The sequence below is a fragment of the Pelecanus crispus genome, chromosome 7 (assembly GCF_030463565.1).
Source record: "Pelecanus crispus isolate bPelCri1 chromosome 7, bPelCri1.pri, whole genome shotgun sequence".
Lineage (NCBI taxonomy): Eukaryota > Metazoa > Chordata > Aves > Pelecaniformes > Pelecanidae > Pelecanus > Pelecanus crispus.
The window spans coordinates 10,998,126-11,016,454 of record NC_134649.1 but is presented as its reverse complement, the minus strand read 5'-3'; the positions used below and the strand labels follow the sequence as shown (position 1 = coordinate 11,016,454).

Sequence of the window (18,329 nt, the reverse complement as noted above, 5' to 3'; positions counted from 1 at the left end):
TGTCCTTCCACAGTATGTCTTTCCAGTATGAAGCTTAGGGGTTTTTTTTACTGTGCAGGGAATACCGAAATTGTTCAGCATTTTTGCTTGATGTACTGGTGCTGGACAGGACTTACATGTTTTAAGGAGCTGGACTTAATACACCTTTAAAGTGAGCCTATTACACACATACTTAGTCTGCATGTTGCAGCACCTTGAAGCTGTTTCGAAGTAGTGTAACTGTTTTAACTGTTTTGAATAGGAAGATCTTAGAGTATTTCTTGGTGATTGATACTGTTAAATCCATTCAACTAATTAGTGTAGAGGTGGAACCAGTATTTCTTCAGAATACTGCAGTCTGCCCATAGTGGTAAAACTGAAGACCTTATATAACTTCTTTGTGATAGCGTTAACTGAGACAATACTCCAGACTGCTTGGATGAAATACATGTAGCTAGAAACCGTTTAGTAAGCTATAAATTGTCTTCTGGCTTTTATGTTTTCAAAGAATAATCTTCAGTGAATTATGGCCATAAAATATGTGCATCTAAAGTGCTTTGTGATAAATGTAACCTTACTTATTAATATGTGTGCAAAGTTTTCTAAGTCCTACTTAAAACAATTAGTAAAAAAAATATTTTGAATTATAACATTAATAAACTGTAAAGTGGTTTTGAACGTACTTGCTTTAACAAATGGCTTTAATATATACTGTGTGGTATGTGCACAGTATATGCACAGTGACCATGATGTGATGCTCTTTTGCAATGTATATGTTTAAGCTTGCATTTTAATGCAGTTACTGAATTGTGAGCTGTGCTGAGATATGACCCTTTCATATCTGAGAATTTTCTAGACTTACTGAAATTTCCATAGACTTGAAATTGCATAGTTACGTTAACAAAGGCTATACATGCATGGCAAACTCGGTGACTTATCTTCAGAATGCCTTAATCTTTTTGTGATTTTAAATGTAGAATCGTAATGTATTTCCTCATGAGCAATAAGAAGACTATTGTGCATAGTAAAGGTGAAGTTCAGTCAGAGGAACAGTGAGGAGGTCCTGGTAACGGCATGAGTGGATAAAATTATCAGTGGTGGTAGAAAGAACACTTCAACCCACATTTTATTAGAGAGCTATAAACTCTGAAATGATTGGTGCTAAACTGATGCTTCATTACCTGCATCTGGCAGGAAGATTTAACTATACTAGCTGTGTGCTTGTGCTGAATTTCCTGAACAAGGACCAGATTTTGTATTTAAAAAATAAAGGCAAATCAACCCACACTGACATTTCCTCTGGTGTCCTGCAAGAGTCTTACAGTATATATGCAAATCAATGTGCGTGGCTATAGTCTTTAATGATACCTTTCTGTCAAGTCAGAATAGGTGGGATGTATTATGAAGTAATATATATTTCAAACTATTTGCAGTAAGAGTCAGTTTTGCCCAGATATTTAAAAGGTAGCAGTACGCATTCATGTTTTTTCAGTGCAATATAATATAAAATATTTGAACCTCTTAGAAATTGATATAAACTTGCTCTTCACTACAAGGTACTTTTAAAGGTAATTTGTACAGCTAATCCTTACTAACTGTTCACATTTGTACATGAAGGCATTCCTAAACATTTTCTCGTGTTTTTATTACCTTGATCAACACAAATGTATTTGCTAGTTTTTATCTGTAGAATACTTAGCCCATAAGTTTGCAAAAACATTTTAAAAAAATTAGCTTAATGCCTACTGTAAAATCGAACATGGGCATTTTCACAGCTACTTTCATGATATATACACTGTATTTCAATGGATTGAATATTAATTTGGGAAAGAAAAATAAAAATTATTAATGACTAACTTAAGCCTGAATTAAAAACCTAATGGAACACATTAAACATAATAAATATGTAGTATTTCAGATAAACAAGTTTTCCGTGATTAGAATAGCACTGCAGTATCTGGGACAAGTACCATATAGGGATATGGTAATCCAAACAAACTTCTAAAGGTAGCTAAGATATGATTCCTGAAACACAGTAGTATTTCTTAGTAACGTTTCTCAAATACTTGGTTGTAAGAAATAAAGCAAGTTAGGCACTTAACCTGGTAAACTGCCTTTTAAAAAAATAGCCATATGATGTAATAAACGTACCTAGTGCAAGCGTTACCTAGATCCACACAGTAATAATTTATTAAATGTTACTCATATGGTTCTGCACATTGTACTGGCAGAATATGTTGTTTGTTTGAATTTAATGGGTCCACTAAATTGATCCACTTACAGGGAAGAATTTTAGCCAAAGAAATTACGTATTTTACTTAATGCTGAAGTTTCCTAAATAAGTATTTGTGTATTTCTCTTCATGATGCAGAATATAAATATATTGGTAAGCTCATCAAAATTGTGTCTTTGCAGGTCGTGTGTATGCTGTCTTGTCCAAAAGAGAAGGCAGAGTGTTACAAGAGGAGATGAAAGAGGGGACGGATGTGTTTATTATTAAGGCAGTCCTGCCAGTAGCAGAAAGCTTTGGTTTTGCTGATGAAATCAGGAAGAGAACTAGTGGCCTGGCCAGTCCACAGCTGGTGTTCAGCCACTGGGAGGTAAAAATATCTATTCACTCCATCTGTTTTGGTGATCTATTTCCTGTAGATGTGGCAGACTGGAATAATAAGCGGAAAAGGTTAAGTTTTGGTCAAGATATTTGATTAATTCCTTTTTGAAATGAAGCGGGAAAAAAAAGCAGCTTTATATTAGTCTTTTATAGATATGCTGTTCAGAAATGCATTTATATTTTGTTTAGATGGGATGCTTTTTTATTTCAATAGAAAGTGAGTCCTTCACAAATGAAACTGATTCTTCATAAATGTGTTTTCCTGAATTTTATGTGCCTTTTTGAATGAGTTCTCTGATAAACTTGTTTGGAGAGTGGACCTCCCCCCCCCCCCCAAAAAAAAAAAACCCAAACCAACCAACCCAACCTACCACTAATAGAAAATGTAACAACAAATCTAATGCATATGAAAGTTAACCTTTTAGGGGTTAGCAGACACCGAGGTATTTTTTTGTCCTCATATATTCCAAGTCAACGTATATTTTCATACTTAAAAGACGAATGGAATAGGTTTCATTCTTTCAAAATTACGCCTGGTGATAGTAAGTGGACATGTCCTCAAAATCATTCCCTTTGGTCATCTTTATCATTAAAGAAATGAAGAGGTGAAAGTGAAGGTGTAAAGGAAATATGCAAGTGGGAAAGCTGATAAGGAGTGTCATCAGCTGAGAGTGCACTGTGTTTTGTTCCTATGATGTGTATAGTAGATCTTCAAGGAGAAATATAAAAAGCTGTAAATCAGAATTCCTTGTTCAAGACAAGCAAACCTGCATTGTAGGGCTCCTCGGAAGACTCTACTGAAGGAGCTAAAAGTGGGTTCAAGGACAAGAGTCAGTGGGTATAAGCTTTTCACATTAGATTTTTAAAATAACTGAAGTCTAGGTTTTTGTTTGGGTCTTTGGTGTTGGTTTGTGTGTGTTTTTTTGTTTTTTAGTCAGGTGTTCCTTTATTTGGTGTTAGGACCATAGAAACTTTTGTAAATGGATTAGGAAGTCTTTTTCTGTTTGCTTGTTTTTGTTTCATCTTCTGATATATTTTGTGACCTCAAATGTCAAGTTTCTGAGTACAAACAACTACAGATTTTTGAGGTCAGTAATACTCCATGCAGTGGCCAGCTACGGTCCGTTTACCACTGTTTCTTTCCAAAGTATGTGCTGTTTTTTCACGTGGTGTGGATTCTTCCTCATTTCCTGTAGCTAAATTATCCTAGTAGGTAGTAGCTGTTAAATACTTAACTAGCAGTATTTCTTTCTTAGCAATTGTAACTGCCTCAGGAATTTTATGTAGATGCTAATGGAAAAGGATGATCTCTGCAAACCAGCCAAGTCATGTGCTATCAAAAGAGTTGGGAATCCTTGAAACAGTACACTTGGAAAAGTACATTATGTCTTCCTTGGCAATGGTACCTTACTGGTGTTAGAAAATGCAGTGAGCCAGAGACTTATCTCTCTTCCCTCAATATTAATAGTGATTCATTTAATCATCTTGTAACTGAGTCTGACTTCACAGAGAACCGTGGAAGGGACCAGCTACAGGGAACAAAAAAGAACAAATAAAAAAAGGTGGGGATGGGGGGGGGGGGGGGAAGAAAAGCACCCCCACCCCCCATAGATGGTGTATGCACAAAAAAATAGATAAAGCAACAACTTTTTGAGTATAGGGACCTGGTGTAAGTCAGTAATAGATTAGGTACCGATGAGTGTTGGCAGTATTGCATACAGTAGTTTTGTCAGTTTTGGATGTTCTCATCTGAAGTGCAGCTGGTGAGGTTTTGTGGCTTAACTGGTCTTTTGTCTGAACGGCCTCTGATATCAGTGCCCTAAAGGAATATCAGTCAGGAGGACATTAATTCCAGCTAACCATTGTTTTGGGCCAGTTTCTGTAGGATTTGTAGCTACTATGTTCCAATACTAAACAAAGACATGAACCCCTTGCCTCTCTGACCTTCCCTTCTATCCCCAAACCTTGGCGTATATGGTCGCTCTGTCAGGTGTTACGAATTTCACATAAGAAAATGTTCACACATAATTACAGGTATGCATAGGAGAGGGAGATTTGAACAACTGGCAACATTTTGTAAAATTGACCCTCAGGAGAGATCATAATTACAGCTAGTATATTAAAATGTAGTGGTAGTAGGAAAAATGATTGTGTAAGCCATTCACCTTTCCACCTGTCAAATCTGTCGGTGGGGAGTGTTGGGGTTTTTTTGTCACATTGAAAGTCATGCTTACATTTTTTTGTGACAAAATAAGCCTTTTACTAAGCTACTAGCAATGTTGGCTCTGTGCGGCAGTGGCAGAGGGAGTGCATTCTACTCTCACATCATCAGCAGAATTGCTAAATAAATACAATTTTCAGAATCTCTAGTGGTGGTATGACAGAGAAGCCAGAAAAAATGGTTTTGTGTTTCAGATCACATGAGTAATTTGTAGAGCTTTTCCCTGTTTCTTTTTCTTTCTGTATTCTGCTAAAACCAAAACAAAACCCCCAAATAAATAGAAAACCTATCAGGTTTCATCAAGTATTAGGCATGACTTTGACAATGCTGCATTACTGATGAATTACCATGCTATATGTATATACATAATAAAGACGAGTATTTTATTTGAATCCCAATTATTTAATGTATCATTGTGTAAGAATATGATGTGAACTCTGTCTATGTAATCTTATACTATTTTTTCCATAGTGCTAAAAATGGAAAGGGAGTGCGGTAGCTACTTGGTTTTGTTTTGCATTTCCTATGTTACCAAGTGTATGGTTGCTGCTTTAATTGCATAGTATCCAAACCTTTCTATGACTTCCTGAATTAATTCTGTTAGTGGTGGTTTCTCAGTGTGCTTGGCTCATTAGCCAAATACCTGGGGCATGTATTTCTCTATGCAGATTCCTTGTAACGTGTTGTTATCCCCATTTTACAGATAGTGAAATAGACACTGTTTGGGATTTTTAAACTTTTAAACACTTAATCTCATGGAAACCACATGCATAAAGTATGTTTAAAGAAATGAGGTTTGAATCAATTTTTTTATTATTATATCTCATTAACACGTTTTGTAGACTATAAACACAGGAAGGTCAATGATAGAGCCTACGTTTAAATGGAGCCATTTTGGTCTCTGTGAAAATGAAATTACCATTTTTTTATCCAGCTAATGAATGTATTTTGTATAGTTCAGATTGTTCCAGCCTCACGGGATGGAGCAATACACGTATCGAGGTCTATCTTGCCAGATACTCCTTTTTTATTCACTTCTTCTGTTATATAACTTATTCCTGCCTGTAGAGGATGGCACCAAATAACCATTAGTGGGAGCTTTCAGTTTGGTCCCAGTTTAAACAAATTCATTTTCAAAGTTAGTCAAGTATTTTCCTTTATGGTATCCCTAGGCAAGTGTTAAGTGTATTGGATTTACTTGGCCATATTTTCTTAGATTTCAATGTAAACTTTCTTCTGAATTGTTAGTTTAAAATATGTAACTTTGGGATAATTATGAACTCCTTGTATTTTTTTTTAATTCTTGAATTAATAATACACCTTCAGTTAGTGTATGTTTTTGCCTGAGCCTGTGTCCTTTGTTCTCTCTTGATTCTTTGCAGTTACATCTTTTGGTCATGTCAGTTTATCTTTAATCATAAGGTTCTGTGCAATCACAAATATCTTCTTGTTCAAAATGCTTAGAGTAATGGAGCTCTAATCCCATTTGGGAAATCTGTGTTATAGTTTGGAAAAAAAAAAAAAAGCACGTGGCTTTGACTGAATTCTCAGCAAGTGCGGAAATTGTCAAAGACATCTACTAGTTCTGAAGTTGTGAAATGTATAGTATTCCTGTTAACTAGCATCTTTTAAATTGCATGATTGGCTATTAGACGCACTTTTATTCTTGAGGGGGGCATGGGCAAACTGTAAACACATTTAATCTGAATTCTTTTTCAGTAACTGTTCTAAGTAGAATAGTGTCTAGAATGTGCTTTAGGGCTCTGGAGAAAGGTAAGAGAAGGACTGCATGCAATAAGTGGTAAGAATATGAGGCGTTCTGAATCTGCAAGTTTTATATTTGCATTTTAATTCATTCCTTCCAAATTGTAAGTCATTTTACAACTTGGAAGATGAGGGCTTAATATAGAAGTTGCTGGATGAGATTGTCAGGCCTGCATTAAACAAGACGCAGACTAAGATAATGAGAGAGACTCTAAGAATCTGTGAATCTATACTAGGTTTGAACTGCAACTTTACATACATCATTGTGCCAGTGACAGTTTAGGCATGTAAATAAATTCTAGGAGTAACCTGGATGTCCTGGTTTTGGCTGGGATAGAGTTAATTTTCGTCCTAGTAGCTGGTATAGTGCTGTATTTTGGATTTGGTATGAGAATAATGTTGATAACACACTGATCTTTTAGTTGTTGCTAAGTACTGCTTACACTAAATCAAGGACATTTCAGTTTCTCATTCTCTACCAACCGGGAAGGCTCGAGGTGCACAAGAAGCTGGGAGGGAGCACAGCCAGGACAGCTGACCCAAACTGGCCAAAGGGCTATTCCATACCGTATGATGTCATGCTCAGTATAGAAACTGGGGGAAAGCTGGCCAGGGGGCTGCTGCCTGGGGACTGGCTGGGCATTGGTCGGCTGGTGGTAAGCAATTGCATCATACATCACTTGCTTTATATATTCTTCTACTATTATTATGACTACTACTGTTTTGTTTTATTTCAATTATTAAGCAGTTCTTACCTCAACCCATGAGTTTTCTCACTTTTATTCTTCTCTCCCCCATCTCACCAGGGAAGATGGAGTGAGCGAGGGGCTGTGTGGTGCTCAGTTGCCAGCTGGGGTTAAACTGTGACATATGAAAAGCTCATTGTATTGGCCAGGACATCTGAAGCTAATTAGAATAGTAAATAAAAGTGGTAGTGGTGTGGATTTAATTTTCCCTCTCAATACATGTTCCTTAAGTAATAGCAAATAATGCAACACTAGAGCCACAGGTCTCCTTTTTATTTTCCAATTCCCGAATTCCTGTTCATAGCTACTGACTGAAGTCAAGGCTAAAGCTCAGCTGTCACTGATTGAGACACAAACAAGGATGATGGTCTTGAGCCAAAATAAACTTGTATGAGTTTATTTTATAACTAAATGTGTAAATGTACATTATTAAAATATTTAGTGGAAGAGGAGTTCTCATATCTGACTTGAGGCATTTTAAGGCCTTGGTTGTCCCCTTATATATTTTGAATGGGATGTCCGAATTATGAAATACTTTTGGATGCTCGTTTTACTTTGTAGGGAATCTACACTCCTAATGCATCTCCCTAGGTTAAATGTCTAAAGTTTGACTGCATGTTATTCCGTATCCCCTTAAACCTCCTGTCTCTGAAAGAAAACCAAAAGTTATGAATCTGATACTTTTTTGGATTTTTGAAGCTTTTGCAAGATGGCTGTGGATACAAAATAAGTGAACTTTTCTGTTGGTTTATAACTTCATCTCTCTCGCTCCTTTTTTTTAGTTGTATTTTTGCAAAACCTTATAATAAAGAGCTGTTGAGAGAAAATACTTCTAAGGAATACAGAGAGAAATAAAATTGGGAGATTTCTTTCAAGTTAGTTATGAAAAGAACAATCTGTTTTCACACTTTCTTTTAAATGCTTGTATATACAAAGTATATATAATAATCTTGAGAAGAAGATATATTGTGTTTGTTTATTTGATACATAAATTGATCTATAGTGATGCAAAGTGGCAGCATTTTGTGAAGCCAAGATTTGACTACAAGGTAGTCAAACAACTGGTAAAAAGGGAGGCTGAAAATTAGTTGCTCGGGTTTTTTTCTTTCAGGATGTGATATAGAAATTAGCTATTTATAAAATAGGCAAGCTGGTACACAGAGTACTTGGTACAATGTGAAAGTTTTTGTTTTGACAAAATAACTGTGACTTGTTTTTATTTTGAGGATGTTTATGTGTAGGTGCTTCAGTAAAATTCTTTAGCATATTTCTCCTCCCACCCTCTGCCATTTAATCCTCATCCCCAGCATGATGTTTTGTGCAAGTGTTTCAGGTGCTCAGCACTTCCCACAGTCACTCAGTACTCCTAAGCAGGAAAGGAGGTGATACCTGCTTTCCACTATGATGGAATAGGTGCAGCAAAATGGAGAAGCTGAATCTGCAGAGAGAATATTCTCTTCCTTTCTGAATAGGAAGCATTTGGGGTCTGTAAAGGCTTACAGAGGAATAAGATACCTGTTACAAAAGGGTTTTTCACTGAATAAAACCAGTAAGACCCTGTAGTTGGTTAAACAACAACCAAGAAAAGACACAAACTTGTAGAATCTTTCCTTGAGATTTTAAGTTGTGATTTCTCTCAAGGACAGGCTGAGATCCTGGCTGCTTTGAAGGCAGTATGGCAAAATTAGTAGTAAGGTTTTTACCTATTTTTCAATTGTATATTGCTGAGCGAAAGTATTTCAACACTGTAGTACAGAAATCACTTCAAAAATGGTATTCAGACTGCTCTACATCACAGATTATGGCAGCTCCTAGTCATATGTTAGAATCACAGCATTTTACATGGGTTGATGGAAAGCCACTGTTGATGTGGAGATTGCTTTTGAAGTTGCCAAATGTCATCTTGCAACACCGCTCTAGGATCTATATTGTTCTTTCACATGGAAGTAAGGAATGACTTGGAAAACTACCTGTCCGTACAGGCACTAGCATGGTATATGTTAGGCGGTAGTGTGCTGCCACACTGCCAGCACTGCTTTCCTGACTCCGTAGCTGCTTGGGTTAAATACAGGAGTTAGCCAGTCACTTGCATACCTCTGCATTACACTGTGTGTGGTATTCAAGGACGGCCTTAGTTACTGAGACAATGGGTCTTTCTGGATCTGAGGTCACAGGAGGAGTATAGTCAAGAAACTAGCCTCTACCCACTTTTGAGATTGTCATCTCCTCCCTGCCCCAGCTCCACATCCCAAAAATGTATGAGGCACTCTTTAGAGCCCACCCCAGTCCACCTGACTTCAGTCTTACTGGGCACCCTGCCTGGTGTTCTCTGTTCTGGAAGCACACTGCCAGTACCCAAATGGCCTTGCACCGTTTGATTATGCTCAGTGCAGAAGCACTTTTACAGCATTACCCAGCACATTACCGAAAATCCAGCAGATAACAGTTTTTCGAGGTCACATTTCATGTAAACCTCTGCAAAGTTCTGTCATTTTACCTGAAAGGTAAAGGTAATTTCTGTTTGACAGGGCTGCTTCAGACATCTAAGACATGCATATCAGCTGTACCCTTTTAGTTGCATAGTCTGTCATTACTAAGTGTTGGGCACCATTTGAACTGTGAATGTTCTTGAAGTATCTTTCTAGCATCAGTTTTTCTAAGGTAGAAAGGATTTTGATACACTGAAGCCTGTATCATCTTTGAAATTGTGCATAATAGTTCTTTTGAATTTTTTTTTTTTTAAAAAAAAAGCTTCTGGCATAGTGTTTTTCCTGGCACACTAAGGGCTGCCTGTAGTAGTGCCCAATCACACTGAATTTAGTGGTTCTTGGGATTTGTTATTAAGCAGTTCACAAAGGCCATAATGTTGCTAGCTGGTCTTAAAATCTTCATTGGACAGTGTAAGACTGTTCTTTCTATTCATGGTCCAACTAAAGCATTTTCCCCACTGATGATATCTGGCTCAAAAGAAATTTTCTGTCCTCACCAGGCAGTAAGGACCAGTAGGGGAAATGCTACTAGGAACATGGCTGTGTTCCCAGATCTGTCTGACCTTTTGGATGAACTAGGCAGATCCCTTCTGTTTGCTTTTGATGCTTCCCTCAACCTTGTTTTACATAATTAGGCTGCCTTAGGCGGGGACTATTTCATACCATCATTTTGTGAAATACACTAGACAATGGGACCCAGATCACTATTGGAGCCATCTGGGTGCCACTGAAATGCAAATAATAAATCATCTTCAAATTAAGGCGTAAAATTCCAAGTCCTCTTGTATTAGAAGTGATCTGTTCTAACTCAAATCTTACTGAAAAGTTTGATTAGCTTACATAATCATTTGCAAAATTTAGTACACACTGTATTGTCTTTCAGTATTAAAGTAGTACACTCATAGTATTTGTATTTTTATGGATTAATTATTACAGGTATTCAGATTATGCCTCTGATAAAGATATAGGCATTTATTGTTTGAATAACTAATGTGTAGGTTGTTAGGCTAAAAGATGGCGACAGCTGTTTTGCCTGTGCTGCTCTGCATGCTGTTACTAAACAAGTCTTATGAGACTTCATTGTTTGGGTGTGTTGGTTTGAATAGTTGTGATATTTAATGAAACATCTTGCTTTAGAATGATTTCTTTTCCTCAAGAATACCCTTGCACTTACAGTATTTGAAATGATCTGTTCACTTCTTTTGATATACCTAATCCCAACCGACTTCATTATGAACATTGTTTTATTTATACCTAGAGTGGGCTCATAGCTCTGCAGTGAGCTATGGAACACACTCTTCAGCATGTATTTGACTGGTTTTTTTTCTTTTTTTTTTTAAGTATAATGGGATTCTAGTGATTTTCTTATAGTCATACTTTAAACAGGTTATATCACGCAAGACTTCTATAAAGTATATCAATGAAGATATTGTTCAACAATACTATTAAGGAAGATTTCCATCACTTAAGTATTGCATTTGCAATAACAGATTTAAGAATTGTGTCAGCTGCTGTGAACTAACTCATTTTACTCTATTGTATTTTATATGGCTGCATTTAGAGAAAATACTTTTTCTCTAATAGAGTAAATGCTAGTCCAGTGATCTACTACACAAATCTTGATTTATAATTTGCTTTTTAAAAGAAATTGTTTTCAGAAGAGCTGTACAGATGTAGTGTACGACTCTTTGGTTGTGTTAACTAGGAAGCAGTAGCTGTCTTGCAGCTTTGTCGTGCACACTTTGGAGGAGTAATCATGTTCATTCTGGGCTGTTTGCAGTTAAGGCTGCTGTTGTCCCCATCAGATTATTCTGGTGTTGAATAATAAATAAGCATAGGCCAGTGGCTAGTTTATGCTGTTACAAAGAAAAATTCCCAAGCCCTAGCAAATGTTCCTGAAGAAAAGATATGCTGAATTTTCTGGTTGTCAAATCACACACCGTATGGTGGTGTTTTAAAATACACTTTACCATAATGCTAACAGTATCATCATGTCGTTGGTTTTACGGAGTCTTTCTCCTAATATTGGTTCCTCTTGACATCTTTTGTCTGCTAAACTTGGGGTATAAATAGTTTGGGTGCAATAATTTTCTTGTCACCCCTGCTCAGTGGTTCCCAGACACACATGGCACACAGCCAGAAAGAGAAAGATGGACTAAAGACCTTTGATAAAAGGGTTACTGAATTGCATGAGTCACTTAAAGATTTTTCAACTGTGAAAGGCATGATATTTTGAATTTCCAGTTCTGTTTTGATCAAAATTTTTGTTTAGGAGTGTAATTTTTTGAAAAAGCACTGTTAAGATGCTATCACATTTCCGTTTTTAAAATGAATCTTCAGCTATATGTTTTAGTTTTGTACTGAAAAATTAGTATGTTGAAACACCTAAATAATTTTAAATTATAAGTGACATGCAACATAGAATAAATAACGTTTGTGGGTGTCTTTTCTGCTTTGATCCTGTGGATCTTCCAGGATCCACAATAAATGCCCTCTGTTTAATGCTACATCATATTCCAGAAGGATTGGTCCCTTTAGAATCTAATTAATCATTAAGGACTTTATCCAGACAAAAACTCAATTTCTGTCACAGATTCCAGCGTCATCCCTTTGCGGCTCTGACAAATACAAACAATAGCTCAGGGTCTAAAAAGCTTCTCAGCTCTGATTCCAGGAAATCCAGATCCACCATTCTGACAGCTACTATTGTAAGCAAACTGATGACAATGCTTTTGGACCATTATACGGAAACTCTTTTTTCCTTTTGCTTGCTTGCACTGCATTCACAGAGTATGGGGAATGATGAATGCCACCTGCTATATGTATTTGCTTTGATTCATTAATATGATGTGAATAGAAGAGGGACAGTCTAGTCTGTGCCCTCACCTTCACTTATAGAATCAGAACTTTTAAAAAATAAAACTTAATTTTTTTGTATCGCTGTGTCAGTAACACCTCTGTGTACTTATATTAGGGTTATGTTAACATGACTATTTTCTGACTTCTTAAAGGAGATGCACAGCTGATGCCCCAGGTTCTTGCTGACTCAGTAGATCTGACTTGCTCTTTCTCATTACTTACCATGGTGTGGTAATACAAACAGTGTTCTAATTAACCTCATCTTTTGCAGTGTGACCGCACCATTCAGACAGGTATGATCCTCTAACAGAAATTTTCAAATGCCACCATGACTTGCTCTAGAAGCAGTATGTAGTGCCTAAATTATTTAGGCAGGTTGAGAAGCAAAACTAGCCCCTGTGGGTACTGAGGTGGCTTTTGAACCTAATTTATATCTTTTTACAGTGCTGCTCTGTATCATGTAGCACTTACAAGGTTCCCTCAGGATTCTGTAGCCCCGTGCTGCAGTAAGTTTGCAGGTTTACCCTTGCTGGCTACTAATTACTAAATAGTCCAGACATTTGAGCCTCTTGTTATGTTGGCTTTCCTGAGAGCTCGACATACCTGTTGAAGCATAAAGAATTATTGTCAGTGGAAAAAAAGTATCCAGTGAAAACTTCAGTTAACATTAGCAGAACAAGTCTTTCACAAATTATTGAAAGAGCCAGCTGGCAACTAAGCACCACACAGCCACTCACTCACTTTCCCCCGGTGGGATGAGGGAGAGAATCAGAAGAGTAAAACTGAGAAAACTCATGGGTTGAGATGAAGACAGTTTAATAGGTAAAGCAAAAGCCATGCACGCAAGCTAAGTAAAACAAGGACTTCACTCACCACTTCCCATCGGCAGGCAGGTGTTCAGCCATCTCCAGGAAAGCAGGGATCCGTCACCCATAACGGTTACTTGTGAAGACAAATGCCATCACTCCGAACGTGTACGCCCCTGCTTCCTCCTTCTTCCCTCAGCTTTATATGCCACGCATGTTGTCACATGGTGTGGAATATCCTTTGGGTCAGTTGGGGTCAGCTGTTCCAGCTGTGTCCCCTCCCGGCTTCTTGTGCACCCCCAGCCTGCTCGCTGGTGGGGTGGGGTGAGGAGCAGACAAGGCCTTGTGTGTAAGCGCTGCTCAGCAACTAAAACAACTAAAACATCAACACTGTTTCCAGCACAAAACCAAAATATAGCCCCATACTAGCTTCTGTGAAGAAAATTAACTCTATCCCAGCCTTGTGAGATCTCATCTGGGCTAATGCGTCCAGCTCTGGAGCCCTCAGCACAAGAGGGACATGGACCTGTTGGAGCAGGTCCAGAGGAGGGCCACCAAAATGATCTGAGGGCTGGAGCACCTCTCCTATGAGGCCAGGCTGGGAGAGTTGGGGTTGTTCAGCCTGGAGAAGAGAAGGCTGTGGGGGAGACCTTATTGCGGCCTTCCAGTACTTCAAGGGGGCCTACAGGAAAGATGGGGAGAATCTTTTTAGCAAGGCCTGTTGTGACAGGACAAGGAGTAATGGTTTTAAACTAAAGAAGAATAGATTTAGACTAGACATAAGGAAGAAATTTTTTACAGTGGGGGTGGTGAAGCACTGGAACGGGTTGCCCAGAGAGGTAGTGGAGGCCCCATCCCTGGAAACATTCAAGGTCAGGTTGGATGGGGCTCTGAGCAACTTGATCTAGTTGAAGGTGTCCCTGCTCACTGCAGGGGGGTTGGGCTAGATGGCCTCTAAAGGTCCCTTCCAACCCAAAGCATTATATGATTCTATGAAAACCAGCACAAGTATCTAAATATTTACAGGTAGATGAGAGAGAGAGAGATATAAAATCCCCCTCAGCAGTACAGTCTGGAGCAAATCCATTGAGCATGAATCACCTTTCCTTATTCATATGTTCTTGGACTTTGAAATTTTTGTTTGTTCAGCTCCTTAGGCAGATCATGAATGGGGAAGTCCCTGGTGGTGTTCCATTATTAAGATGTTCAGTATGAACACTACTTCATCAAGTTAACATGCAAATTTTGCCCCGAAGTTGGAAAAACCCCAGTAGTCTTCACTGCCCCTTTTCTTTATTTCTAGTGCATAAAATAATGGTAAAACTTTCAAGCTCTCCAAGAGCGGGGACCATTCTTTATTTTATTGACATAAGCTGTCAAGGAATCACCTTTAAGTTTCTCGGCATTGGTTATAAGTCCCTGTACAAGACATCAGAATGGGTGTGACTCAGGCAGATTATTCTACGGGTAGACAGTCCTTAATTTTATGTTAAAAATAAATGTAGAAACATTTGGAAAGCTAAGTTTCATACTGTTTATTTCTGAGCTCTGCTTGCTTTTAGTTTTCAGCCAGACAGCCCTATGCATAGTCAGTTCCCACCTAAGTAATTGCGACTGGATGTCACTTTCAGCACATGAGTAATTCCACTTAATTTACCGGGACAATCTATGTACTTAACTGTAACAAAGTAGAACTACTTTTGTTGGTTTAGGGACTTAACATACTATTTTGCAGGACTGAACTACAATGTTGTCCAATACAAAATAGCTATCTTCTGCTACGGTAATTTTCCAAACTCCCCATAAAGTGTAATTTGTTTGTGTTAGGTGTTATTTAACATGAGGTATTAAATTAGGACTTTACAATTGTTGATGTTTCTGGGGAAAATTGTCCATCTTAAGCCATCATTTTTTAATTCCTGTTCTTGCTAGTTTGTGTAACTTAAATAAGCTTTAAGAAATTTTGCTTAGTTTGAAATATCATGGCAATTAAAAGTATTTGTCAGAAGAAAAAGTTTTTAATACTAGAAAAGGTTTATAATGCTAAGCTAAAATTGGATGTTTAGGGAAGTTTGTTCCCTCCTTGTCAGCTATTAATGTTAGTGCTAATATTATATATTTCAGAAATTATCACAGAGTGATGTCTTCAATTATTGTCATAACTATCATGATTCTTACAGTAACAAATACTTCTCTGCATTCCTTTTCCTATGAGGATTTTGTTTAAGAAATTGATACAGTATTACCTTTGGCTTTTTTAGTAAATATATATTACTTGTAACTGCATCTTGTGAGGAAATCTACAATCATTTAAGTGAAATAAGCATTTTTTTAAAATTTGCAACAGATCCTGAGTAACATAATATAGTCAATTTTATCCCTTCCTAATGCTCACGTTTAGCATTCTTGGAAGGTGATCTTGTTATTTTTCACTAAGTTCCTTAATGCTCATTAACTACATCATTTTTTCCTCTGTTTTATGGTTAATTGTCCACTAATGGGAAGGCAAGTTAAATCTCAGGTCTATAACCCTATACAGTTTTGGTTGGTCACCCACACATCAGTTCACTAGGGAGCATTTCCCAGATTTGATTACACATACATGTTATATGAGCTTAAGACTTTGTGATCACTCTTAATGACTTAGGAATAATTTCTGGTGCCTGCAACAGCTTAACATATGAGTAGAACTGAGGTGGATTCTTAGGAGCTTGGAATTGAAAGGGGGGTCCTCCTTTTTCTTTAGGTCTTAAAACATTTACTTGGAAACCTAAAACTTCTTAAAGTAAAAGAGAGTAACTACCAGTAACAGAGTAATTTGTTATCTTTGGCTAGCTAGTTAAGCATTAAGCCTAGAATTTGTGTGAAATCTACGTAGTCTCTTTAGACTTTCTTGGGGAATTAAAAATGTAGCTTTGCTGTGCAGGATGAAATGAGGAAAGGTTTTAAAGACTTTGTAAGATAATTACACCTTGGGCAAACTCTCCATGGTAGACTGAGAAGTGCGGGGTGTATAGGATGAACTGAGGATAAAGACATGTCCAGTTATTCTCTGATCACGTTAGAACTCAAATCTCTTCTAGAGGAGAGCCCCTGAGATAGTAAACTGCAAGAACAGCTCTACTAAATATGTTAGCACCAGAAACAATGATTTTTAAACCATCTGTCCGACTCATAGGGATTGAAGAACACAGGGCACAGAAATGAGCAGAAACTTTCAGTTCTTGTAAGTTCTGATAAAATCACAGTGACATAATATTCTAAATAAGGAATTTCTTGAAAACCGAGAATTTTCTGAATGTTATTTGGCATTGTTTGCTGACTGGCAATTACATTTGCTTTAAAAAAAAAAATCATCTGCAGATAAATGCAACTGAATTTTAAAAGCTATTGTGGGCTTCTTATGGCAAACGCTACATAGTGTATCTTAACTATTGTTTTCTGCTTCAATAGCTAATTGCAGGCTTTCCAGAAAACTCTCTCTGCTCTACTTTCATATTGCTCTACTTTGGAGATTGATTACCTGAAATGTACTAATAAACCTTTGTACTACTTTACTTTTTTTGTTTTTCTTTTTATAGATCATTTCAAGTGACCCATTCTGGGTACCAACCACTGAGGAAGAATATTTGCACTTTGGGGAAAAAGCAGACTCAGAGAACCAGGCCCGCAAGTACATGAATGCAGTAAGAAAGCGAAAGGGACTTTATGTAGAAGAAAAAATTGTGGAGCATGCTGAAAAGCAAAGAACTCTCAGTAGAAATAAGTAGCTGTGTCTGCTTCCTTTCTCTCCTGACTCAGCTAAGTGCAGGTGGATTATTTTCTATGCAGCAGATTCAAAATTTCATCTGGACTTTGTTCTTTGACACCACTTTTCTTATATGCTATAATATCTGTGGCTTATGTTTTAAAAAACTTAAGCCTTTCCAACTTTTATACAGAGAAAATAGTTTATTTATTTGAATAAAGTATAGGCATATTCATTGCAATTGGTCTCAATTTTTAACACTTACTGCCCTATTGAACTTTCTGTCACAGGATTAGGAACTCCTAGTTTGTTTCTTCCTGATTTATCAGATGTAATTACAGTTAGAGCTGGTTAGCTAGTTTGTTGCAAATAAACTATGCACTGAATTTAGCTCCTTAATGTTTTTGACTCTGTGTTTTAAATTTATTTTAATTTCTGTAGTGTACTTGTTACTCACCAGTACTTTTCATAGTTACCTGTATGCAAATAGATGTAAGCCTGTTAGGAGTTTCCAAACCATTTGTTTTACTCTGTTCCTCATGTAAGCGGTCATCTACATCAGTAATGTATCTTTAAATCAGAGGGCAAAAATAGCACATGTGGAAGACCAAGCAGTGCAAACCAAGCAAGTTTTTTTTCCCTCCTTAGAACACGTCTTATTAAAAAGTTCGTATGATTACCCTAAGCTGGGAGCTGCTGTCTGTGACCTAGGGACACAGCTACCTCTGCCAGTCCTGTGTGAGTGTTTACAGACTCTTGCAGAAATTTCTACACATTCAGCCTGTTGTCTTGAATTCAGTGAAGGCAAACACTTGCAAAAAGATACAATGTCTTGCTGTTTGCCGGTGTCTAGGATGCAGAAGGCTCCAAAATGATTCACACCAAGACTATAACAGGGAAAAAAGTCTTCACAGGGTGTAAGTTTTAGTTAAGAAAAATGGAAACCTTGGGTAGAAGAGAAACATGATACATGAATTATCTTCTCATTTGGCTGCTTAGATTTGTTAAAGGAAGGGACAAGAATTCTAGAAGGTTAAGACTGAATAGATAGGTGTCCCTGAAGAGTTTCTGATATTTAGTTAAATTAATAGGAAATAAATCCTTAA

The 18,329-nt window shown here is 37.3% G+C and overlaps 1 protein-coding gene across 1 annotated transcript in view; it reads left to right on the top strand.

The window, feature by feature from the left end:
• EFL1 (elongation factor like GTPase 1) overlaps positions 1-17,583 on the top strand; it is an 83,861-nt gene extending 66,278 nt beyond the window's left edge. The window contains exons 19-20 of the mRNA XM_075713711.1: positions 2,395-2,579; positions 17,057-17,583. Coding sequence (XP_075569826.1) covers positions 2,395-2,579; positions 17,057-17,245 — 374 coding nt within the window. The 3' untranslated portion in view covers positions 17,246-17,583. The remainder of the gene's footprint in view (positions 1-2,394; positions 2,580-17,056) is intronic.
• Positions 17,584-18,329: the final 746 nt, after the last annotated feature.